General features: G+C 45.9%; 1 protein-coding gene across 1 annotated transcript in view; it reads right to left on the reverse strand.

Annotated features, from left to right (window-relative positions):
• Window positions 1-7849: 7849 nt before the first annotated feature.
• LOC148142890 (uncharacterized) overlaps window positions 7850-26066 on the reverse strand; it is an 82386-nt gene continuing 64169 nt past the window's right edge. Inside the window, exons 3-4 of the mRNA XM_087975758.1 lie at window positions 17368-17499; window positions 7850-7911 (exon numbers count right to left, since the gene is read on the reverse strand). Of these exons, the coding sequence (XP_087831884.1) occupies window positions 7850-7911; window positions 17368-17499 (194 nt within the window). The remainder of the gene's footprint in view (window positions 7912-17367; window positions 17500-26066) is intronic.

The following is a 26066-nucleotide window of genomic DNA, read 5'->3' on the forward strand; positions in this document are numbered from 1 at the left end:
CTACTGTACTCACTGTATACCCATGACTGCGTCACCAAATACAAGACTAATGCCATTTACAAGTTCACTGGCACCACTATAGTCAGTCATATCTCAGATGGCAACAAAACAGACTGCAGACGGGAGATGGAAGACCTGGAAAAATGATGCACTGAAAACAAACTAGATCTCAATGCTAGCAAAATCAAGAAACTCGTTATTGACTTTTGGCGGGATGTTACCCATGCCCCCATACACATTAACAGCACAGAGGTGGAATGAGAGGAGAGTGTCAAGCTCCTGGGAGTGGTCATCCACAACAAGCTGTCTTGGATGTATCACGACCTGGTATGGCAACTGTACCATTCAAGATTGGAGACGGTTACAGAGAGTGGTGAACTCAGCCCGGACAATCACAAAGGCCAACCTCCCATCTATAGAATCCATCTACCAGGCCTGCTGTCAAGGGAAGCCGCCAGCATTCTTAAAGATCCATCCCACTCTGGCAATGTTTGTCTACAACCTCTACCATCGAGAAGGTACAGAAGCCTGAACAAACGCACCAGCCAGTTTTGTCACAGTTTCTACCCTACTATTGTTAGAACACTGACTGGACTCTCAAACTCTCAGGATTTGCCTGAAGCTTTGTTTTTGCCACTGTTTACCTATTATTTACTATGCTGCTTAACCATGTGATCGCAAGACAACGCTTTTCACTGTGCCTCAGTACATGTGACAATAAATAAATTCAATTCAGTTCAAGTGGTGGATGTAGTCCAGTTAAAAGGGTTAAAAAGCATTTGGATCAGCACATGAATAGGAATGGTTCGGAGAGATGTGGGCCAAACACTGGCAGGTGCAACTAGTTTAGTTTGAGAACATAGTCAGCATGGACTAGTTGGACAGAACAGTCTGTTTCTGCACTGTCTGACTGTCTAACTGTTCTATACTGGTCTTAAACCCATTTTCTTGCCTCCCCCCATGACCATCCACTTCCTTGTTGTCGAAAATTCAAATGAACTCAGCCTTGAATATATTCAATGAACACCCCCCCCCCCCCCCCCCCTCCCAACTGCAGGAAGACATCGCCACCTCTGAATTCCTCTTGCTAATGTACCACTTGTCTTGCTCATTGCTTGCTGATATAGAAGGACGCTGAGGCCTGTTTGTACATCAACACATCATTCCTGATGAAGGGCTCAAGCCTGAAATGTCGAATCTCATGCTCCTCAGATGCAGCCTGAACCTGCTATGCTTTTCTAGCGCTACACTTTTCGACTCTGATCTCCAGCATATGCAGTCCTCACTTTCTGCACATCCCAATATATCACTATTTAAGGAATGCGTCTCCTTTCTGCTTTTTTTTAAAAACAGCAAATGCGATAACTTCACATTGTGCTACTACATTTGCCATGTGTTTGCTAACTGAGACACAATCTTGGACCAACTTTTCCAGACTCTCTCCCCTCGCCGGTATTCACTCCCTTTCCTTTCAATTGCTGCAAAACAAAAATTGAACCCCAGAATGAAAACAAATGGAAAAGGGGGTAAGAAAAGAGAGTGCCGTACTCACAGATGTTGGACAGAGGAAAGAAGTTGCAGTCTAGGGTGAAGCTCAATCTTCATTCAGAGGAACAACAGCAGTAGCAGCTTCAGAAGCTCATGGGCAAACTTCCCTATTCAGACAATAGCAAGGCTCTGATTGACAAAGGAACCAGGCTCCTTCCGGTCATCCCGAGCTCCCCATTGGCCCATCAAAAGAAGGTCGCGGTCCGTAATTGCGGACAGCGTGGGGCATGCGCAGTTCTTGTTAACGCCGCCGAACATGCGCAGTACTTACTGACACCGAGGCGTATGCGCAGTGTGGCCTGTGGCGATGCTGGTGTTGCTGACAAGATTTTGTACCCGAATGTCAAATGTCAACAGGAGTTTGAAAAAAGCTGAAGCCACATTTTTTTAAACCTGTAGCTCGACATTTTATCGCGTTTGCATTTTGTGTGACTCCTCAACTTTTGAATGTATTTTCCCCAGGGTAGGGGAGTCCCCTAGAGGCATAGATTTCGGTTGAGAGGGAAAAGATTTCAAGGGACCTCAGGGTCAGAAAAAAAACACTTTGAAAGTTAATTCGCCTCAACAAATGCCCCCTCTTATGCCCTGAACAAGATAGATTGTTCACAGCCTATTAATCATGAGTAGCAATGATGTTGTGAAACTTAGAAGGGTTCAAAAACGATTTACAAATATGTTGCAAAGGTTGGAGGGGTTCAGTTGCAGGGAGAGGCTGAATAGGCTGGGGCTGTTTTTCATACAGCGTTGGATGCTGAGGGTTTATGAAACCTTATAGAGATTTATAAAATCATGAGGGACATTGATAGGTTAAATACACAAGGTCTTTTCACTGGGGTGGGAGAGTCCAGAAATAGAGGGCATTTATTTTGGGTGAGCGGGGAAAGATATTAAAAGGACCTAAGGGGCAAATGTTTCACGCAAAGGGTGGTGCATGTATTGAATTAGCTGCCAGAAGAAGTGGTGGAGGCTGGTACAATTACAAAATTTAAAAGACATTTGGATGGGTATATGGGCCAAGATTAATTTAGGATACCTGGTCAGCATGGACCGACGGGTTTGTACAACTCTATGGTTCTATTTCTGCATAGTCAGAATCAATTTCACAAGACTAGGAATGGGCCGTCCACAAATTACACCCTGTCCTCAACTGTGGACTAACTGGACATATTTGAATGCAAGTTTCAGAAAGATGTCTGCAGCTTTTCTATAAAGTTGAACATGCTTTCATTATATTTCTGAATATATCATTTTAGCTATTCTCAATTTTAAAGATCAGTCATTTCTCGTGCAGCCGTGTCTACCAGGTAGAGTCATCAACATCCATTCTCTTTCTCTCTTCCTAGAAGGGTTTGATACAGCGATCGAAGAGGGTTTGAGGCATCCGCAAGGACAGGGAGTGGGTGGAAGAGAAGGAGAGAGAATGGACAGAGGGGGCAGAGTATCAGGGGGTGAGAGAGATAATTGACAGGGGGACAGAGGGTGGGAGGATGAGAACACTGGGGGGAACAGAGAGTGATGGGAATGGAGAAGGTTGTGGGGACCGATGGTGAGGGAAAGAGAAAGACTGGTGGGCAGAGGTGGGGAGGAAGAGAATGCAGGGCAGAGGGTGGGGGTTGAGAGAGAATGGACGGGGACAGTGGGTGAGGAGAGATTGGACAGGGGGGCAGAGGGTGGGGGGGGAGAGACTGCCCAAATCCCACCTTCCCCAGGACCGGTGTTGATATCTCACGAACTGGAACCCACTCCTCCCACAGCAGACCTGTGTCAATCATTTCTCAATATATACGTGGTAAAAGCAGTAGAATCATAATTCTGACAGGCCATTCGGCCCATCGAATTCACACTGACATTCCAAATAGCATCCCATCCAGACCCATCTGCTGACCCTACAGCCCTGCAGTTCCTCATGGCTAACCCACTCTAATCTGCACACTTCAGCATGGCCAATCCACCCTAAACTGCAGATCTTTGGACTGTGGGAGGAAACCAGAGCACTCGCAGGTAACCGACACAGACACAAGGAGGAGGATGTGCCAAAGTCCACACAGACAGTTGCCCAAGGATGGAATCAAACATGAATCCCTGGCACTGTGAGGCAGTGGTACTAACCACTGAGCCACTGTGCCGTCCAGAGTTAGCTTCTAATTTTTCACGCAGCCTCAGCAGAGGCTCTCTCCTGACATTTGTGGACCACACCTGCTGTAACCTCCCTTTCCCACATCTTCAGCCCTGAACACATTGGTTCCCGAATCCTGGCACCAGATAGACACCGATGTCATCTGGCCTCCTGCTACCAATTGCGGAGACCGGAGACAATCCCTGTCACTATTCTGTCCCTTACCACCACCTCCCCAATGTTGTTCGTACTCCCAGCACCCAGCCAGTTCGCTCTTCCACTCCCTTGCAGCCCTCTCTCAGATCCCCTTTACCTGCCTCATCCACGCTCACACCTCCTGAGTCAGTGGACAGGGTCAATCAGAAGGGTCTGTCCGGAGAGGAATGACCAACTCCTGGAATAAAATGTCTGGTTATCTTTTTCATAAAAGGTCTGCAGCCTGGCTTTCAGCTCCATTCTCTGAGCCAAATGTCCACCAGCATGTGTTTGCCCTGGATCACAGCATCCAGAGCCTCCCACCTTCTGCAAATCAAAAGACAAGTCCCACCTTACACTCTCCAATGTGTGTTGTGTAACTGCGTAATCATTTCTGGTGGCCGAGCAGAGGCTCAGTTCAACTTGGATTCCAAACTTGGGTATCAATAGCCATGAGGATGGCTTCAAATGGACCTTGGGTTGATGTCACACTACATGTGACTCCACTACACCATACAGTCTCACACACACACACACACACACACACACACACACACACACACACACACACACACACACACACACACACACACACACACACACACACACACACACACACACACACACACACACACACACACACACACACACACACACACACACACACACACACACACACACACACACACACACACACACACACACACACACACACAACGGTGGCACAGTGGTTAGCACTGCTGCCTCACAGCGCCAGAGACCCGGGTTCGATTCCCGACTCAGGCAACTGACTGTGTGGAGTTTGCACGTTCTCCCCGTGTCTGCGTGGGTTTCCTCCGGGTGCTCCGGTTTCCTCCCACAGTCCAAAGATGTGCGGGTCAGGTGAATTGGCCATGCTAAATTGCCCGTAGTGTTAGGTTAAAGGGGTAAATGTAATGGGTAAGGGTATGGGTGGGTTACGCTTCGGCGGGTTGGTGTGGACTTGTTGGGCCGAAGGGCCTGTTTCCACACTGTAAGTAATCTAATCTAATCACTCATACACACACACATGCACGTAAATCAATAGGGTGAATTTGCGGAATTATATTTGCAAATACATTGTATTTTGCTCAAAAAGTGCACAATCTGCAGGCAGTCAATGCATGTAATTATTTTATAAATTCCTACTTTGGAAATACAACCAGTCTGACTCAAGATTAGGATACTGACAGACTTGAACCTCACACCTTCCATGCATTGTCTGAGCTGTCACTTCTTTTTATAAAATAGAGTCATAGAGTCTTAGAGATGTACAGCATGGAAATAGACCCTTTGGTCCAATCCGTCTACGCCGACCAGACATCCCAACCCAATCTAATCCCACCTGCCAGCACCCAGCCCATATCCCTCCAAACCCTTCCTATTCATATACCCATCCAAATGCCTCTTAAATGTTACAATTGTACCAGCCTCCACGACATCCTCTGGCAGCTCATTCCATACACGTACCACCCTCTGCGTGAAAAACTTGCCCCTTAGGTTACTTTTATATCTTTCCCCTCTCACCCAAACGGAATGTCCTCCAGTTCTGGACTCCCCGATCCCAGGGAAAATACTTTGTCTATTTATCCTATCCATGCCCCTCATAATTTTGTAAACCTCTATAAGGTCACCCCTCAGCCTCCGACGCTCCAGGAAATACAGCCCCAGCCTGTTCAGCCTCTCCCTGTAACTCAAATCCTCCAACCCTGGAAACATCCTTGTAAATCTTTTCTGAACCCTTTCAAGTTTCACAACATCTCATGGGCAGCGCAGTGGCACAGTGGTAAGCACTGCTGCCTCACAGCGCCAGAGACCCGGATTCAATTCCCGCCTCAGGCGACTGACTGTGTGGAGTTTGCACGTTCTCCGCATGTCTGTGTGGGTTTCCTCTGGGTGCTCCAGTTTCCTCCCACAGTCCAAAGATGTGCAGGTCAGGTGAATTGGCCATGCTAAATTGCCCGTAGTGTTAGGTAAGCGATAAATGTAGGGGTATGGGTGGGTTGTGCTTCGGCGGGTTGGTGTCGACTTGTGTAGACCAGAATTGCATGCAATATTCCAACAGTGGCCGAACCAATGTCCTGAACAGCTGCAACATGATCTCCCAATTCCTGTACTCAATACTCTGACCAATAAAGGAAAGCATACCAAACGCCTTCTTCACTATCCTATCTCCCTTAAGTTATCTCGAGGATATGACTTAAAAGAAGTTCTAGGATTTGCATATTAATGAACTGAAACCTGCAACCCATTCTAAAAGATGAAAGACTTAACAGCAATCTTGGTTTGTTCAATATATCATTTAAGTTGCATGATACTGATCTTTTGCTATAAATTCTGTGTCTTATGATCCTGCTCCACAGCTACCTGATGAAGGAGCAGCGCTCCGAAAGCTAGTGCTCCCAAATAAACCTGTTGGACTATATCCTGGTGATATGTGATTTTTAACGTTGTTTCTCATGAACACAGCCACAACACTTCCTGCTGCTGCCAGTAAACATTGCAATGCTGATGAAACGATGCAGTACCTGCAGAGATGAAAATCTTAACAGTTTCTAGCGATACTTGCTGCTGATTCACTGCTCCTTCTGATACACTTCTTTGGTAACGTAGTGCTGGAAGCTGAGTGAGCAGCTTTAAAACAGAAACCTGTTGGATTTTAAATCTTTCAATGTCTGAGTCCGAATTTAGGTAACCTTTATTGCGACCCAAATTTGTTACAGCTTCATGATCTCTCCAGCAAAAAAATTACAAAAAGTAGCTTTCCTTTTCTTCAACAGCTGAAGCTCAAAGCACACACACACACCCCTGATCTCCCCTGATACCCCAGTTGCTTTATTATTGGTAAGCACTGTGGTGTCCCTTTGTAACTGAATCCTTGATACAGTCTTAACACGGAGGAAGTAATGCCTCACTCAGCAATTTCAACCCATATACTGTATCCAAGTAAGTTTCTCCCCACACATTTTCCGGGGGCAGGGGTGGGGACGGGGTTTAAAGTCGACTATATTGCTGAGAGTCTGGAGTCATGTGTAGGCCAGACCGGGTAAAGGATGCATCTGGGACGACTGAGTGAATCCTTTCCCACAACAGCAGTTTCCTTCCCTAAAAAAGTCATGAGTGAATCAGATGAGGATGTTTTCCCCCTGAAAATGGTTTCATCATTAGATTCTGAACTCCAGATTTCTGACCAAATTCCAATCTGCCATGGCGGGATTCAAACCCGGGAATTCCCCAAAGTTGAGGTAGTAATCCAGTTGATAATACCACTCGGCCATTGCTCCTTCGATCCCAGTGATGGCACATGAACTCACTCGTGCCTCCGGAAGTTGTCCACCGAACTAAATCCCTTCCTGCACTCAGGGCAGGAGAACAGCCTCTCCCAGTGTGGACCCACTGGTATGTCTGCAGGGTGGATGAACTGATGAACCTCTTCCTGCAGTGACAGTAGGTGAACGGCCTCTCCCCAGTGCGGACCCAAGGATGTTTCAGCAGGCCAGGAGAATTGACGAATGTATTCCTGTACTTGGAGCAAGTGAATGGCTTCTCCCCGGTGTGAACATGCCAGTGCATCAGCTGGTTGCACAGCCAACTGAATCCCTTCCCACACACAGAGCAGGAGAATGGCCTCTCCCCTGTGTGAATGCTTCTATGAGTCTCCAGCACTGACGGGGAAGGGAACACTTTCCCACAGTCCCCTCATTTCCACAGTTTCCCCATGGGGAGAGCTTTCCTTGTGTCGCTCTGGGTTTGAAATTACCAACAGAATGGGTACACAGTCTCTCTCCACCGTGAGGGGTGAGACTTTGATTCCCCAAACTGAGTAACTGGTTTCAAGCACTTTTCACAGTCAGTGCACTGAATCTCCCTCACTTGGGTGTCTCCGTGTTCTTCCTGCCAAAGTGTCCAAAATCTCTCAAGCAAACATTTCTTCTCAATTGGAATGGTTGCTGATATTTCAGTCCCAATGAATCAAGTGGCTCTGTCAGAAGTTGATGTATCATTTGCTTTCAGATTTCTTTCTACATGTCTTCCTGCAAAAATAAATTCACAAAACACGTGATCACAGTCAATACTGTTAAATGAACATAACATCGGTGACAATTCCTGTAGTTTGCCAGATGCCTGATCACATCTTATCCAGGACACAGAAACCTGAAAACCCTCATGCAGCCAGATAGCCTTAAGTGTGTATGGAGGAAATCTTCATTTCGGTGACAATAACCTGGAACAAGCTGCCGACAAAGGCACTGGAAATGGAGCTGAATCAAGGACAATGAAAATGAAATGTCAAGGCTTTTTGAGAAAAACAAACCAGTAAAGTTGCTGAATGACTTTCTGCTGTCCTATTCAATAAAAAAGATGACAAGAAATACAGAACATCACTTCAGTGCTAGATTAGAATGTGAAAAATAATAGCCACAAGGCTTTTATAACAGCGAATAATATCAGATATACACCATATGAAGCAACATATGTCTACATTTTATATCAACGTGCCAATCCCTTAGATTCTGCTCCATCCCATGAGTAACTACCCCTTTAATTCTGAAGCTATCGTTTACCACAATGCAAATTGTATTTAAATAAACCTATCAAACTGAGGGGAAAAAAATTAATATACCGTTAAGAAGGACAGAGAGCATCTGACACCTTTGCAGAGTCTGCTCCCTCCCTGGATTCACTTCAGTTGCTACAAGTGAATAGTGTTTCCTCCCTCTCTCTCTCCCTCCCAGGATGAGGAATGGAAAGGGCAAAGATATTGGCTCTCACGATTTCTCCATGATGTGGGAATCCTTGTCTCTCTCCAGCTTTGACAATTGGTTGAAAGACCACTCATGTATGGAACGTGTTCCATCTATTGCTGTTGCAAATGGGGTGTTGCTATTTCAGGCTGTGTACCCTCTTAAAGCTCTTCCCACAGTCAGTTCATTGGAACACTCTCACTCAGGTATGCATACCTCAGTCTCACTGATGTTTGAAACCTTGTGAAGCAGACAGGACAGGAGAGAAATAAAAAAATTCTACTAGATTCAAAGGCCGATGATATTCCCGTGCCAATGAATTGATTGTCTCTATCAGATCTTGTTTTGAGATTTCTGGCTGTAAATCCTCCCTTTCTCGTATCCTGTAAAAGGAGATTACAGAAGACATTGCTGTCTACACAGTATAGAAATTTAATACAGACAATTCTGGTTTCTGTGGAACATTCTTTCTTTTCTCCTTCCCTCAAAAATGTGAATCGTAATGCTACAGTCTCCCTCCATTCTTTCTCTACTGTGGCTATTATCACCCTCATTCCCGTTCTCCTAAAAATGCTGAAAAATGTTGACTGACAGATCCTGTGGAACCCTAGGTCTGAATATCAAACATAAGTTGAAGCATTTTATCCATATCTCCCCTGTCAAGGTTCCACAGGATGTTTATAAGCCCTTCGGCCAAAATAATCCATTCACCCCATCGAATCTGCTCCACCATTTATTACCATAATGATTAATATTATAATCCAAAAATCCACATTCATGCCTTATTATTGATTCCCCTATTGATTAAAATTCTGCCCAACATCTGCTTTGACTATACTTAGTGACTGAACTTCAATAGCCCTGTCATTCATTACCCTCTGAGAGAAGATATCCACCTCATCTCCATCATAAATATGCAAACACTTAAGATTAGAGGCTATTCCTTCTGGTCTGAGACTCTCCCACAAATGAACACTACCTTTTTGGCAACTAACCTTTCAGGCCCACTAAAATTCTGATATTTATTCATTCAGATCTCCTCTCATTCTTCCAAACTCGAACGAATGCTCAGCTAAGCTACTCAACATTGCATCATTAGCAAACACGTCAATTCCCGGGATTAATTTTGTGAACGCTCTCTCACCAGCTTCCAATGTTTCTGTCATCTCCTCTACTTCGAGGGACCAGAGTGCAAAACACGCAAGTTACAGCATAATAAAAGAATGATAAATAATAGACATTTTTCTAGCAGAAATTCGAAAATGTGCAAAAATAGTCAGATGGAAAAGAGTCCAATCATGTAGTGGTAAGGAGCCTGATGGCTTGGGGGAAGAAACTGTTGCCTAGTCTGGTCGTAATAGATTGAATTGGGAGGTGGGTGTGAGGATCTAAAGTTGGAATTTAGGCAACAAAATATGTACATTTTTATTTCAACAAAATGGCTTCTCGATTTAAAAGAATACTACAAAATGGCCTGTGAACCATACTGCTGAACATACTGCTGATTCGCAGAATTAACTTGCAGTTCAAAGATAAGAGGACAATAGAATTTTCATAAGATGAATACTGACACATTATTTGACCATTTGAACTAACCTTGAACTAATACATGGCATGACACTTTATGTAAATTAGATATCCTTCTTAAAGAAAATATATTGGATTATTTTGCTGTAAATCATGTCACCTTATTATATGTGATTGGTCTTTCTCGTAATTAAGACTACTGTGTCTTTAAAAATATATAAATCATGTGCAATTTTCAAATGTAATTGTGCAACTTCATCACGGAACACAGAAGCTTCAATCTCTGTGTTGCTGGATAGAATTGCGTTAAGATACCTAAATTCAATAAACTAGTGAACCTTGCTTTTCGAATACACCGCATTTGTCGATTCCTTTAACCGATCTCGAACCAAGAGGCCCCTCTTGAGGAGACGCAGATCTTCATTTTGGTGCCCTGGCACGTTTCGGCTCAGACAGATTGTGAACAGCAGTGTACAAGTTAAATGTCCCTCACTATTGAGTGTTGAGGAATTCGGCCTGCCAGACGTGATTATTTAGAGAACGTTTGGTTTTCCTGTCAGTCAAGTGGTGTCTAACGTGACCAGTCCAGCCCGAAAGGATCGATCTTAGCAATGGATGAGTCTGGGGGACTTGTTAAATGTTTAAAAAGGGGGCAGAGATTAATTGAAGTTGAGGGTGCTTTGGTACTTACGGACAGTGGTCTTCGAAAATTGCTGAACTCTGAGGGGAGGGTTGAAATCTGAATTCCCAAGCTTTATTAATTTTTGGTTTTTTTAAAAAATTCTTTCTCCCGAGCTTCGTTGCTTTCAGAAATAAAACAAAATCAATCTCCAGAGATTGGTTATTTTCTGGCGTTATCTTTTTAATAGAAAAAAATTCGATCGCTTAAACTTCATTTATTTTCGGTTCGGGTTGTGTTAACTTTGTTAGTTTTCGGTTTAAAAAAAAAACTCCTATTGGCTAAACTTCGTTTATTTTCGGGTTCGTTTCATTTGAACTTCGTTATTTTTCGGGTTGTAGCTTCGTTTATTTTGGGGTCGCGTCACTTAAAATTCGTTACTTTTCGGTTTAAAGAAACTCCGATTGCCTTCGTTTATTTTCGGGTTCGCGTCGTTAAACTTCGTTACTTTTCGGGTTTTAAAAAAACTCCGATTGCCTTGATTTAGAGATGCCGCTGTCTGACTGGGGTGTACAAAGTTAAAAATCATACAACGCCAGGTTATAGTCCAACAGGTTTAATTGGAAGCACACTAGCTTTCGGAGCGACGCTCCTTCATCAGGTGATAGTGGAGGGCTCGATCGTAACACAGAATTTATCGCAAAAATTTGCAGTGTGATGTAACTGAAATTATACATTGAAAAATTGATTGTCTGTTAAGCCTTTCATCTGTCAGAATACAGTGATAGTTTCACTTCTTTCATGTGTAAATCACAAAACCCTTTTTTTAAAGTTGCATTCTCGGGTTAGGTGTTAACAGTGGCGATAGCTAGATAATATTTTGAAGGAGTTAGCCCCCTGTGTTCTCTGTCTATGACCTGATGTTTAGATTGATTCTAATCTAAAAAGTGATATAACAGAGTTTTACATAGATTCATACAGTTCTACATGAATGTATGCAGTTTTTGAGCAAAGTGCAATGTAACTCTGCAAGTACAAATTCACCACACAAAATCGATGTGTGCATGTGGGTCTTTGTCTGTCTGTGTGTGTGTGTCTGTCTGGGTTGGGAGTTGAGAGTGTGAGAATGTGTGTGTATGTATGAGTGTGTGTGTGCGTGTAGTGAGTGCAGAGTGTCTTAAGTCTGTGAGGGGGTGCATGTGTGAGTGTGTGTGTGTCTATAAGGGTGTGTGTGGGCGCCTGTGTGCGCGTCTGTGTGTACCTGTGCCCGTGTGTGTTTGTGTAGGAATATATGTGTGTGTGTGTAGTGCAATGGTGATCACCTGTAATGTGACATGAACCCAAGGTCCCGGTTGAGGCCCTCCCTATGGGTACCGAACTTAGCTATCAGCCTCTGCTCGGCCACTTTCCTCTGCTGCCTGTCCCGAAGTCCACCTTGGAGGATGGTCACCCGAAGGTCCGAGGCTGAATGTCCTGGACCACTGAAGTGTTCCCCAACTGGGAGGGAACCCTCCTGTCTGTTGATCGTTGTGCGGTGCCCATTCATCCGTTGTCGTAGCCTTTGCTCGTTTTCCCCAATGTACCATGCCTCCAGGCATCCTTGCCTGCAACGTATAAGATAGACAACGTTGGCTGAGTCACATGAGTACCTGCCATGTACAAGGTGGGAGGTGTTCCAACGCATAATAGTGGTATCTATGTCCACAATCTGACACGTCTTGCAGCGTCCACCGTGACAGGGTTGCATGGAGTTGTCCTGAGAGCCGGGCAGTTTGCTACGAACAATGATCTGTTTGAGGTTTAGCGGTTGTTTAAAGGCAAGTAGTGGAGGTGTGGGGAAGGTCTTGGTGAGGTGCTCACCCTCATTGATAATGTGTTGCAGGTCACGAAGAACATGGCGTAATTTTTCAGCCCCTGGGAAGTACAGAACAACGAAAGGTACCCTGTCAGTTGCAGCATATGTCTGTCTCCTAAGGAGGTCATTACGCTTCCTTGCTGTGCCACAGACTCCCCTACCCTGGGGAAAAGACTTTAAGTACTCACCCTATCCATGCCCTTCACAAACGTCTATAAGATCACCATGCAGCCTCCGATGCTCCAGGGTAAATATTCTCAGCCTATTCAGCCTCTCCATGTAGCTCAAACCCTCAAAATCTGGCAACAGCCTTGTCAATCTTTCGAAGTATCACACATGTTTCCTACAGCAGGGAGACCAGAACTGAACACAGTATTCTAAAAGTGTTCTGACCAATGCCCTGCACATCCACAACTTAACCTCCCAACTCCTGTGCTCTCTGCTCTGACCAATAAAGGCCAGCATACCAAACGCTTTCTTCACTATCCTGCCTACCTGCGACTCCAATTTCAAGGAACTATGAACCTGCAGTCCAAGGTCTCTTTGCTCTACAACACTCGCCTTAACTGTGTCAGTCCTGGCTGGATTCACTTCTCCTTATCAACAGCTCAAGGCCAGGAGCCTGGAACATTTGAGGTCCTTTTCATGTATGGAGTTGTTTTTCTTATTCCTTGACTGTTGATATGGTAGTTTACTGGCCTTGTAAGTCTGCTGTTAGGTCGGTTTAACTTTACATTTTTTTTCTGCCTGTCTCCAAAGTCAGGCCCTTATTTCTTTGTTTCCCTGTGCTTTTGTAGATTTCACAATAAATGTTAATTTTCCATTACACCAGCTGGGTACCTTTTAAATGCTGTAACTGTCCCAGCCGCCACCACTTCCTCTGGCAGCTCATTCCTTACACGCATCATCCTCTGAATATAGGAGTTGCCTCTTCGGTTCATTTTAAATTTCAGTTAATTCATTCACTTTTGTTACAATGCGGCACACATTCAGACACACCATGTATCGTTTCAGTTTTTGTGACATTAGTATCCAGTTTCGATTGTTGGTCCATTGGTGACGCTGTTGCGTGGTGACGGTGAGGCTCCCCCGGCCCCGCCCATCCCTCCGTGCAGACGTCACGCGGGGGCGAAGGCGGTTGGGAGGAGAAGTCGCTCGAGCGGGGAAGCGGCGGGAGGGCGGCCGTTAGGAAAATGGCGCTGCGCGGCCCGGGGCAGACACCTGTCACTAACCTTGTACTTGTACTTTTTATCGTCACTGATTTTTTAAAAAATCCTTGTACTTTTCACCCTTGCGGACTAATCTAATTTATAGATTAAGGTGTAGGTTATGTTGGATTAGCCATGCTAAATTACCCATAGTGCCCCGGGATGGGCAGGCTGTGGTGCATTGGTCATGTTAAATTACCCATAGTGCCCTGGGATGTGCAGGTTAGGGTGCATGAGCCATGGGAAATACAGGGTAAAAACAAGGACTGCAGATGCTGGAAACCAGATTCTTGATTAGAGTGGTGCTGGAAAAGCACAGCAGTGCAGGCAGCATCCGAGGAGCAGGAAAATTGACGTTTCAGGCAAAAGCCCTTCATCAGGAATAGAGGCGGAGTGCCTGCAGGGTGGAGAGACAATTGAGAGGAGGGTGAGGGTGGGGATGGGGGTGGTGGGAAAGTAGCATAGAGTCCAATAGGTGAATGGGGGTGGGGATGGAGGGGATAGGACAGGGAGGAGGGTGGGGGGAAGGTAGCAAAGAGTACGATGGGTGAATGGGGGTGAGGATGAAGGTGATAGGTCAGAGAGGAGGGGGGAGTGGATGGGTGGAAAGCAAGATAGGCAAGTAAGACATGTCATGGGGACAGTGCTGAGCTGGAATTTTGGAGCTGGGGTGAGGTGGGGGAAGGGGAAATACAGAGTGAGGGGATGGATATGGGTGGGACACTCTTCAGAGGGCCAGTGTGGAATAGATAGGCCGAATGGCCTGCTTCCACATTGTTGGGATTCTATTGACTCTCCCCAAAAAGGAGCATTTTATCGGCATCTATCTTATCAAGCCCTTTTCAGAATTCTATTGGTTTCAATAAGATCATAGACGTATACAGCACAGAAACAGACCCTTCGGTCCAACTTGTCCATGCCGACCAGGATTCCCAAACTAAACCAGTCCCACTTGCCTGCATTTGTCCCATATTTCTCTAAACGTTTCTATTCATGTACCCATCCGAATGTCGTTTAAATGTTGTAACTGTACCTGCATCTACCACTTCCTCAGCAAATTCATTCCACACACAAACCACCCTCTGTCAAAACAGTGCCCCTCCGGTTCCTTTTAAATCTCTCTCCTCTCACCTTGAAAGAATATGCCCCCTAGTTTTGAGCTCCCCTACACGAAGGAAGAGCCCTTTGCTATTTACTGAACTTCACTCCTTATGATTTTATAAATCTCGATGAGGTCACCCCTCAACCTCCTTGTGCTCAGTGAAAGATGTCCCGGCCTCTCCTTATAACTCAAACCTTCCAGTCCTGGCAATGTCCTAGTAAATCTTTACCGAACCCTCTCTAATAGTCTTCTTCGTATTACAGGGCCACCCGAACTGTACCCAGTACTCTAAACCACCCTGTCTACCAGTGATACAACTTTCAAAGAACCACATACCTAAACCCCACCTCCCCATGTCTCGGGTTTGGAGAGATACGGGCCGGGTGCTGGCAGGTGGGACTAGATTTGGTTGGGATATCTGGTCGGCGTGGATAGGTTGGACCGAAGGGTCTGTTTCCATGCTGTATATCTCTATGACTCTATGTCTCTCTCTTTTACAACATGACCCAGGGTCCTACAATTAACTGTACACATCCTGGCCTTTCTTGTTTTAGTAAAACATAACGCCTTGCGTTCATACCTGTCTCATACACACATACACCCACACTCTCACAGACTTATACTCCAACACACTTTCACTTTACCAAGCATGCACACACTCTTACATGCACACTCACGCACAAACTCACATGCACACAATCACAGCAATCTAGGTTTGTTCAATATATTCTATCAGTTGCATGACACGGTGATCTTTTGCTATAAAATGTAATGTCTTTGATCCTGCTTCACAGCTACCCAATGAAGGAGCAGCACTCCAAAAGCTGGTGCTTTCAAATAAACCTGGTGTTGTGAGAGTTTTTAAATTTTATCCACCCGAGTCCAAAACTGGCACCTCCACATCTAGTGAACACAGTCCCAGTGCTGCCAGGAAACTTTACAATGCTGATGAAATGACGCAGTATCTGCACTCCTGAAAAATTTACAATTTCTAACGATACTAGCTACTCATTCACTGCTCGATCTGAAACACAACATTGGAAACTCAGTGCAGGAGGCTGAAAGAAATGAGCAGCTATAAAAGAAAAACCTCTTGGAGCTCAAAACTTTCAATGAGAGTCTGAGCCTAGCAGTAAGTTCAGGTAACCTTAATTGGGATCCAGCTTTGTTACAGCTTCAGATCCCCCCCCCCGCCCACCCCAGCAAAAATGCAGAGAAAAAGTAGCTACTTTTCAAACAGCTCAAGACCAAAGTGCACGCACATCCCCCCACAACCACACTTTCCTTAGTATTGGTCACCCCCGAGTTGTCCCTTTGTAGTTGGATCCTTGGTACAGCCTTAACCTGTGGGAAGTATTGCCTCACTCAGTAATTTCAACCTGTATCCAAGTAAGTTGGATGGGCAGTGTCGAGTCAACCACACTGCTGTGGGTCTGGAGTCACGTGTAGGCCAGCCTGGGTAAAGAATGCAGCTGGAACGACTGAGTGAATCCTTTCCCACAACGGCAGTTTCCTCCCCTAAAAAGGATGTGAGTGAATCAGATGGGGCTTTTCTCCACCCACCCCCCCCCCAACAAAAAATGGTTTCATCATTAGATTCTGAACTCCAGTTTCTGACCCAATTCCAATTCCGCCATCTGCCGCGGCTGGATTCGAACCCAGCAGCCCCGAAACTGGGTTGACAGTCCAGTCGATAATGGCATTCGGCCGTCGCCGCTTAAGTGCGTCCACAGTTGGGAGGAGCAGGTGAACGGCCTCTCCCTGGTGTGGAGACACTATTGGATCAGCAGCTTAAATCGAGCAGGTGAACCCCGTCCTGCACTCGGAGCCCCTGAAGGGCCTCTCCCCCTAGTGGAGCCGCTAGTGCCTCTGCAGGTGGCTCACCTGACTGAACCCCTCCCCAAACTCTGAGCAGCTGAAAGGCCTCTCCCCCGTGTGGATCTGCCGGTGGGTCAGCAGGGTGGAGGCCTGGGTAAAGGTCTTCCCGCACTCGGGGCAGCTGAATGGCCTCTCCCCTGTGTGGATCCGCCAGTGCGCCAGTAGGTTGGAGGAATTGCTAAAGGCCTTCCCGCACTCTGTGCAGGGGAACGGCCTCTCCCCAAGTGGATCCGCCGGTGCCTCAGCAGGGTGGAGGCCTGGGTAAAGGCCTTCCTGCACTGGGGGCAGCTGAACGGCCTCTCCCCCATGTGGACCCACTGGTGGGTCAGTAGGTTGGAGGAATTGCTGAAGGCCTTCCTGCACTCGGGGCAGCTGAAGGGCCTCTCCCCGGTGTGGACCCGCCGGTGGGTCAGCAGGGCTGAGGAATCACGAAAAGCCTTCCCGCACACGGGGCAGCTGAAGGGCCTCTCCCCTGTGTGGATCCGCTGGTGGGTCAGCAGGGCAGAGGAATCACGAAACGCCTTCCCGCACTCAGGGCAGATGAAGGGCCTCTCACCCGTGTGGACTCGCTGGTGGGTCAGCAGGTTGGAGGAATCGCTGAAGCCTTTCCCGCAGACATAGCAGAAGAATGGCTTCTCCCCGGTGTGGCTGCGCCGATGAGTCTCCAGGACAGACGGGACATGGAAACCTTTCCCACAGTCGCCACACTTCCACGGTTTCTGTACGAGGCAGGATTCCTCGGGTTTCTCCATGGCCAACGCTTCAGCCACACACAAACGCGTGTGGAGCCCCTCCCCACCGTGAATTTCTTTTTCCAGGCCGTATAACTGCTTCAGGCTCCACACTCAGTGCACTGCAACAGTAGGGTCTCTCATCCAATCCCACTGATGCTGAAAATGTACTCAAACCGGAACCAAAAAGCTTTGCTCCTTCTCACAAAATCATAGTTGGAAAATTGTTGTCGTCCCAATGGAGTGAGTGACTGTCAGACATTGATGTCAAAGTGAGGACTGCAGACAATGGAGAGCCCTTCATCTGTTGATTTTGAAACTTCTGTCTTCAGATCGTCCAATACTCTGTTAAAAGAGATTACCAAAGTGATCATTGTCAGTGCAGGGTAGAAATTCAGAACAAGGAATTCTACTTTCTGTGGAATATTCTTTTCTTTTGTTATTCCACAAAATTGAAAGCACCATCCCACTCTCTCTCTCCCCGTCTGTTCTCACTCCGCTCGAACTAACTCCCCTGAAGATGCTGATTCAGGATCTTACAGGGGCAGAAAAGCAAAAATGTCAAGACTAACGTCAAGACAAATCCACCTGAAAGTGGGATACTGCTGAGAGCGAGCAGGTCTGCCCCTCAGGTCCCTATTAAATCATTCCCCTCTCAGCTCAAACATATGCCCTCTAGTTCTGGACTCCCATACCCAGGGGAAAAGACCTTGGATATTCACCCAATCCATGCCCCTTATGAACATCCATCAGACAATAGACAATAGGTGCAGGAGTAGGCCATTCTGCCCTTAGAGCCAGCACCATCATGGCTGATCATCTGCAATCAGTTTCCTGTTCCTGCCTTATCCCCATAACCTTGGATTCTACGATCCTTAAGAGCTCTATCCAACTCTTTCTTGAAAGTATCCAGAGACTTGGCCTCCACAGCCTTCTGGGGCAGAGCATTCCATACACCCACCACTCTCTGGGTGAAGAAGTTTCTCTTCAAGTCCGTTCTAAGTGGCCTACCCCTTGTTTTTAAACTGTGTCCTCTGGTTCAGGACTCACCCATCAGCGGAAACATGCTTCCTGCCTCCAGAGTGTCCAATCCTTTAATAATCTTGTACATCTCAATCAGATCCCCTCTCAGCCTTCCAAACTCTAGCGTACACAAGCCCAGTCGCTCCAATCTTTCAGCGTAAGATCGTCCCGCCATTCTGGGAATTGACCTCGTGAACATATGCTGCATTCCCTCAATAGCCGGAATGTCTTTCCTCAAATTTGGAGACCAAAACTGCGCACAATATTCCAGGTGCAGTCTCATCAGGGCCCTGTATAGTTGCAGAAGGACCACTTTGCTTCTTTACTCAATTCCTCTTGTTATGAAGGCCAGGATGCTATTAACTTACTTCACTGCCTGCTGTACCTGCATGCTTACTTTCATTGACTGATGTACAAGAACACCTAGATCTCCTTTACCTAACTTGACTCCATTTAGGTAGTAATCTGCCTTCCTGTACTTGCCACCAAAGTGGATAACCACACATTTATCCACATTAAACAGCATCTGCCATGCATCCGTCCACCCACCTAGCCTATCCATGTCACCCTGTATTCTCCTAACATCCTCCTCACATTTCACCCTGCCACCCAGCTTTGTGGCATCAGCAAATTTGATAATATTACTTTTAATACCTTCATCTATATCATTAATGTACAATGTAAAAAGCTGCAGTCCCAGCACTGATCCCTGCGGCACACCACTGGTCACTGCCTGCCATTATTCTTACTTTCATTATCACTATTCTTTGTTTCCTGTCAGCCAACCAATTTTCAATCCATGTCAGTATTTTGCCCTCAATACCATGTGCCCTAAATTTGCTCACTAACCTCCTATGTGGGACTTTGTCAAAGACTTTCTGAAAGTCCAGGTATACTACATCCACTGGATCTCCCTTGTCCGTCTTCAGAGTTACATCCTCAAAAAATTCCAGAAGATTAGTCAAGCATGATTTCTCCTTCATAAATCCACGCCAACTCTGACCGATCCTGTTACTGCTATCCAGATGTGTTGTAATTTCATCCTTTATACTTGACTCCAGCATTTTTCCCACCACTGAGGTCAGACGCACTGGTGTATAATTCTGTTTTCTCTCTCCCTCCCTTCTTAAAAAGTGGGACAACATTAGCCACCCTCCAATCTGCAGGAACTGATCCTGAATTTATAGAACATTGGAAAATGATCACCAATGCATCCACGATTTCTCCCAGTCTACCTGCATGTTGAAATCCCCCATAACAACTGTACTAATATCTTTGTGACAGGCCAATTTCAGCCCCTTATTCAACTTACACACTACATCCAGGCTACTGTTTGGGGGCCTGTAGATAACTCCCATTAGGGTCTTTCTACCCTTAGAATTTCTCAGTTCTCGCCATACTGACTCTACATCCCCTGATTCTAGGTCCCCCCGTGCAAGGGACTGAATATCATTCCTTACCAACAGGGCTACCCCACCACCTCTGCCAGTTAGTCTGTCCTTATGATAGCACGTATACTCTTGAATATTCATTTCCCAGGCTCTGTCCACTTGAAGCCACATCTCAGTTATCCCCACATCATCGTAACTGCCAATTTCCAAATGAGCCTCAAGCTCATCCACTTTATTTCTAATGCTTCGTGCATTCATATTTAATATTTTTAATTTGTTACTTCCCTCACCCTTCCTATCAATCCCTATTTCAGTTGACCTTATGGCATGATCCTTTTCTTTTGAGTTTTCTGCTCCATTGATTCCATTGTCTTTCTTGACTTCTCTTGTTCTAACTTTCTTCTTAAACTTCCAGCTTGTCCCCTCTACCCCCCCCCCCCCCCCCCGCCCCGCTATTTAATTTAAACGCAGCTGTGTTGCAGTGGCAAACCTACCTGCCAGAATGCTGGTCCCCCACCTATTAAGGTGCAACCCGTCCCTCTTGTATAATTTATCCTTACCGCTAAACATCAGCCTCTCATGCTCCAGGGAAAATATCCCTGGCCTATTCAGCCTCCCCCTGTAGCTCAAACCCTCCAACCCTGGCAACAGCCTTGTAAATCTTTTCCTACTCCTGTCAAAGTTTCACAACATCTTCCCTCTAGCAGAGAGACCAGAACTAAATGCAGTCTTCTAAAAATGGTCTCACCAATGTCCTGTACAGCTGCACATGACCTCCCAACCCCATACTCAATGCTCTGACCAATGAAGGAAAGCATCCCAAAAGCTTTCTTCACTATGTTCCTGAGACTCCGCTCTCAAGGAACTATGAACCTGCAGTCCAAGGTCTCTTCGTTCTACAACTTAACATTTGTATAAGTACATGAATAGGAAAGGTTCTGAGGGATATGGCCCAATCTAGGTAGGACTAGCTTAGTTTCTGAATATAGTCAGCATGGACTAATTGGACTGAATGGTCTGTTTCTGTGCTGTCTGACTAACTATTCTGGACTGGTCTTGAAACCATTTTCTTGCCTTCCCCCACAAACGTCCACTTCTTCGTTGTTCCAAAGTCAGATGAGTTCAGCCTTGAATATATTCAATGACCCTCTAACTGCAGGGAGACATTCCCACTTCTGAACTCAATTCCTCTTGCTAATATACCACTTGCCTTGCTGATTGCTGGCTGCAACTGTCTGACAACTGGCAGTGACTGGTGTAGGAGGACACTGAGGCCCCTTTGCACAACCACACATCATCCCTGACGAAGGACTGGTGCCTGAAACATCAACTCTCCTGCTCCTCGGATGCTGTCTGACCTGCTGTGCTTTTCCAGCACCACACTTTTCGACTCTGATCTCCAGCATTGGAAATTCACCTCCTTTCTGCTTTTATTTCCATAGCAAAGGCTGTAACTTTACATTGTGGCACTCCATTTGCCATGTGTTTGCCAACTGTGGTCTTCTCTACATCATGGGGACTGAGCATAAACTTGGGGAATGGTTCGCCGAGCATCGCAGCTGGGTCCACAGAAGCCGACTGGACCTCCCAGGCGCCACCCATTTTAATTCCCCTTCCCAATATGACCATCTTTGGCCTCTTCCATTGCCACAACAAAGCAAACTGCAAATTGGAGGAACAACACCTCATCTTGTGCCTGGGCAGCCTGCAGCCCTGAGGATCAACATTGAGTTCTCCAATTTCAAATCACCTCCCTTCACCACTCTGGAAAAAGGTGGTGAGAAAAGAGAGTACCGTGCTCAGAGATGTTGGACAGGGGAAGGGCATTGCAGTCTGGGGTGAAGCTCAATCTTCATTCAGAGAGAGAGAGGAGAGCAATAGCAGCTTCAGAAGCTCATGGTCCAACTTCTGCATTTGGACAATGGGGCGGGGGGGGGGGCTCTGATTGGCAGGAGGACAATTCCAACTCTGGACTCCTCCCGTGGGTTAAACTTGTATGTCTGATGATCTTGCTCTATGGGTTATTGACTGTGTACATTATGCAACTCACGGTGGTGCCCGTTCGGTCGCCCTCTTTCTCCTGACGGCTTGGTGGCATCCCTGCCTCCAACAATGAGCTCAAAGGGTTAGCGGCCGGTGTCTTATTTGTCAGGAACATAACCCCGGAAAAGGCTTGCCTTGCACTCCGGGTAGAACTCCCTTGCCGGAGGGTCCCTTTGAGACACTTCAACTGGACTTCATTGAGTTGCAGAAATGTCAGTGCTATAAATATGTTTAGCTTATTGTTGATGTTTTTTCTAAGTGGATTGAAGCCTACCCTTCCCCTAACACTGCTGCTGAGACTGTGAAGATTTTGCTTAAGGAAATTATTCCCTGCTTCGGTATACCTGCGTGCATTAGCTTGGACAATGGATCGCACTTTGTTGGTAATAGTCATGAAGAACTCTTGATGAAGTACAGATTTGAGACGGCCCAAGGAATTCCTTATGAACTCAACTTGTAAGCCTCTCTTGGTTCATCCCGGAGATCGTACCTTTGGTAGTCTGGAATTTCACAAAAACTCTTGCAGACAGTTTTAGTTTAATTTTAATCATTCCTTTAATTTACTAATAGCATCACTGTTACAACATAACGCTGAAACCTATAAGCCAGGCTAACTGGATTCTAATAACCCAGGAGAGTAGGACATTGTTCTTCCTTCAAGAGCCCTGGCAGGCTACTCTGTTGTACTATCGCAAACAGACTACCTTTATAGCTGAAAACGTGTTGCTGGAAAAGCGCAGCAGGTCAGGCAGCATCCAAAGAGCAGGAGAATCGACGTTTCGGGCATGAGCTCCTGCTCCTTAGATGCTGCCTGACCTCCTGCGCTTTTCCAGCAACACATTTTCAGCTCTGATCTCCAGTCCTCACTTACTCCTAGAAGACTACCTTTATACACAAGTTTACAAAGACGATACTGTCACAAACACAAAAAGTTAACAAAAGCACTGCATGTTCTGAACTGGACAGATAATAGTGAAGGACAATAATTCAAGGGAGAAGTCAATTTGTAGCGAGTTTCATTTTGAGGTCAGAATCAAACATTGTTATTAATTTCACAAGGAACAGCCATTAATGTTATCACTCGGTATCCTGTTTATACAGATTCACTGATGTTCAGGCAAACGTTCTTAATTGTCTTACTCTCCCTGCCTATTTTCTATTGTGCAGCAAATGTGTTGTATAATTCAAAATTAAACATTTTTAGTCAAAATGCTTAAGGATAAGTTTTCCAATACTGTATGAGCCCTCCTGCCACCTGTTTGCTGATGTCTTTTAACTCTACTGCAGGGTCATATGAGAATTGATTTAATGGAACCAGCTATGGGTGTGCATGTTCCACATAACATCTCCTGCCTATTTGAGACTTGTCTCACCCACTCCTGTAAGACAAAGGGGCCATATATACCTCCTGCCCGTATAGACAAACAGCTTGCGTTCCACTGGCTGGGATACAGTAGGCCTTATGCGGCATAAGTAACTATACCCATCTCCATGTACGGAATCCTTCCCTTGCGCATTTATGGGACCTGTTTCTTTTCAGAATCTCATACTGTCACCAAGACCATTTGCAAGAGAGTTAAGGGAGAGCCTAATGGGAACAGAATTCTGAGGACCATTGTCTACCAAATGCACAGCACAGAAACAGGCCCTTTGGTACAACTCATCCATGCTGATCAGATATCCTAAATCAATCTGGTCCCATTTACAAACACTTGGCCCATATACCTGTAAACCCTTCCTATTTGTGAAGGGCACTGCTTGTCATTGGTCACTCGGGTGTTTCCTTTCTTCCTGGTGGTGGAAATTGAATAAAGATTCATACACCTTGTGTCTCTCACTGTGTCTCACACCTGCACACACACAACATGGGTTCTGGGGAAAAAAATAAGCATTACCGCAGTTAGGCGGTAGCATGGGGGTTAAAAGGAAAAAAAAAATTTTAAAAAATACACAGGAGTGACAGACATCCTGTTCATTCTGAGAGGTGCCAATTTTAAAAAAAATGAACCCTTCCTATTCATTTACACATCCAGATGCCTTTTAAATGTTGTGATTGTACCAGCCTCCACCACTTCCTCTGGCAGCTCATTCCTTACATGCACTACCCTCAACATAGGCATTGCCCCAAAGGTCTCTTTTAAATCTTCCCCACACCCTCACCCTAAACCTATTACCCTGTAGTTCTGGACTCCCCCATCCCAGGGAAAACACCTTGTCTATTTATCCTATCCATGCCCCTCATGATTTTATAGAAATCTGTCGGGTCACCCTTCAGCCTCTGGCGCTCGAAGGAAAAACAGCCCAACCATGTTCAGCTCAAACCTTGACAACATTCTTGTCAATCTTTTCTGAATCCTTTCAGGTTTCACAACATCCTTCCTCCAGCAGAGAGACCAGAACTGCACACAACATTCCAAAAGTGGCCTAACCTGGTGCAGCTACAACATAACTTCTCAACTCATCTACTCAATTGAAGGATTGAGAAAGTTTTCAAAACCCACAAAAGACACTGGAGAAAGAATGGAGGAACTTTTGCGGGTCAGCTTGGACATCAGGGCGGGGGGATGGGAATGAGGGAAGGAAGCTGAATGTCCAAGGTGGAGGAAGAACAGAGCGTGCAAAACCGGCTTGAAGCTGCAATGAGGAATATTGCATGTGCTGTACTTGTACCTGTTGCAGTTACTGGTGGGAATCGGGTGCATTTTAAACATCAAAACAGAAAAAATGTCCACCCCTCACCCTTTCCAATCTCTATTCTTCCGTCCCTCTTCACTGGGGTAATTAAGAAACCTACCTGAGTTTGTGGAGACTGCTCCCTCCCTGAATTCACTCCAGCTGCAACAACAGAAGAGACTTCCCCGCCTCCCGTCTCTCCGGCCCTCTCAGGATAGGAGTTGCCCAGAGGGAGGGAGTGTCACTCAAACTGACAGGGCCACTTCTGTCTTGTTACGTCATTAAAGGGGCGGGGAAATGTGACGGTTAAGGGGCGGGACGAGGTGGACAGCGGGCCACCTCACTGCACCTGCGCGGCCCTGCAGCAGAAGGGGAGGCGAACCTCTTCCCTTCAGGGAATCCCCACAGTGTGGAAGCAGGCTACTCTGACCCACGAGTCCACACTGACCCTCCCAAGGGTAACCCACCCATACCTATTCCCCCACCGCTCTACATTTAACCCTGAGTAATACACCAAACCTGCACATCCCTGGCATAGCCAATCCACCCGAACCTGCACATCCCTGGCATAGCCAATCCACCCTAACCTGCACATCCCTGGGCACTATGGGTAATTTAGCAGGGTCAACCCACCCTAATCTGGACAAAGTTAAAAACCACACAACACCAGGTTTTGTCCAACAGGTTTTTTTGGAACCAGCAGCTTTCGGAGTGCTGCTCCTCCATCAGGTGGTTGTGGAGAATAATATCACAAACACAGAATTTATAGCAAAACATTCTAGTGTCCTACCACTGAAATGACATATTGAACAAACCTAGATTGTTAAGTTTTTCATCTTTTCAAATGGGTTGCAGGTATCATTACTGTGTAAATCCCACATCTTCTGTCTGTCACCTTCTCAAGATAACTCAAGGTTTTATAGCAAAATGTGACATCTCAGCTCAGACAGTGCATTAAAGATGTGAGGTCAGAGTCTTCTGTGTCCCAGTCTTCAGTCAGACTGATTCTATTTCCAAAGCAAAATTCACAAAATATTGCATGTTTTGACTGCCTGCAGATTGTGCATTTTTTGAGCAAAATAGAATGTATCTGCAAATTTAATTCTGCAGATACACATTCACTGCCATGCACTTCTATGTGTGCGTATGCGCATGAGGGAGGCAGATAGATAGAAAGAAAAAGGGAGAGAGAGAGAACAGAGAGAGAGAGAGAGGGGGGGGGGGGGGAGAGAGAGTGGTGCAGGCAGGCTGAGAGAGAGGTGCAGGCAAGCAGGCAGACAGAGAGTGTGTTTGTTAACCACCTCCTTGCCTGGTCAGCCTTTTTCCCTATCTACAATTTGCTTTTATAGAATCACCTCGCGTACATTGTTATGAATATTGTCTAATAAGAGTAG

Source organism: Chiloscyllium plagiosum, unplaced genomic scaffold (assembly GCF_037043375.1).
Source record: "Chiloscyllium plagiosum isolate Xiang-an unplaced genomic scaffold, Cpla_swu_hap1 HiC_scaffold_27, whole genome shotgun sequence".
Classification (NCBI taxonomy): Eukaryota; Metazoa; Chordata; class Chondrichthyes; order Orectolobiformes; family Hemiscylliidae; genus Chiloscyllium; species Chiloscyllium plagiosum.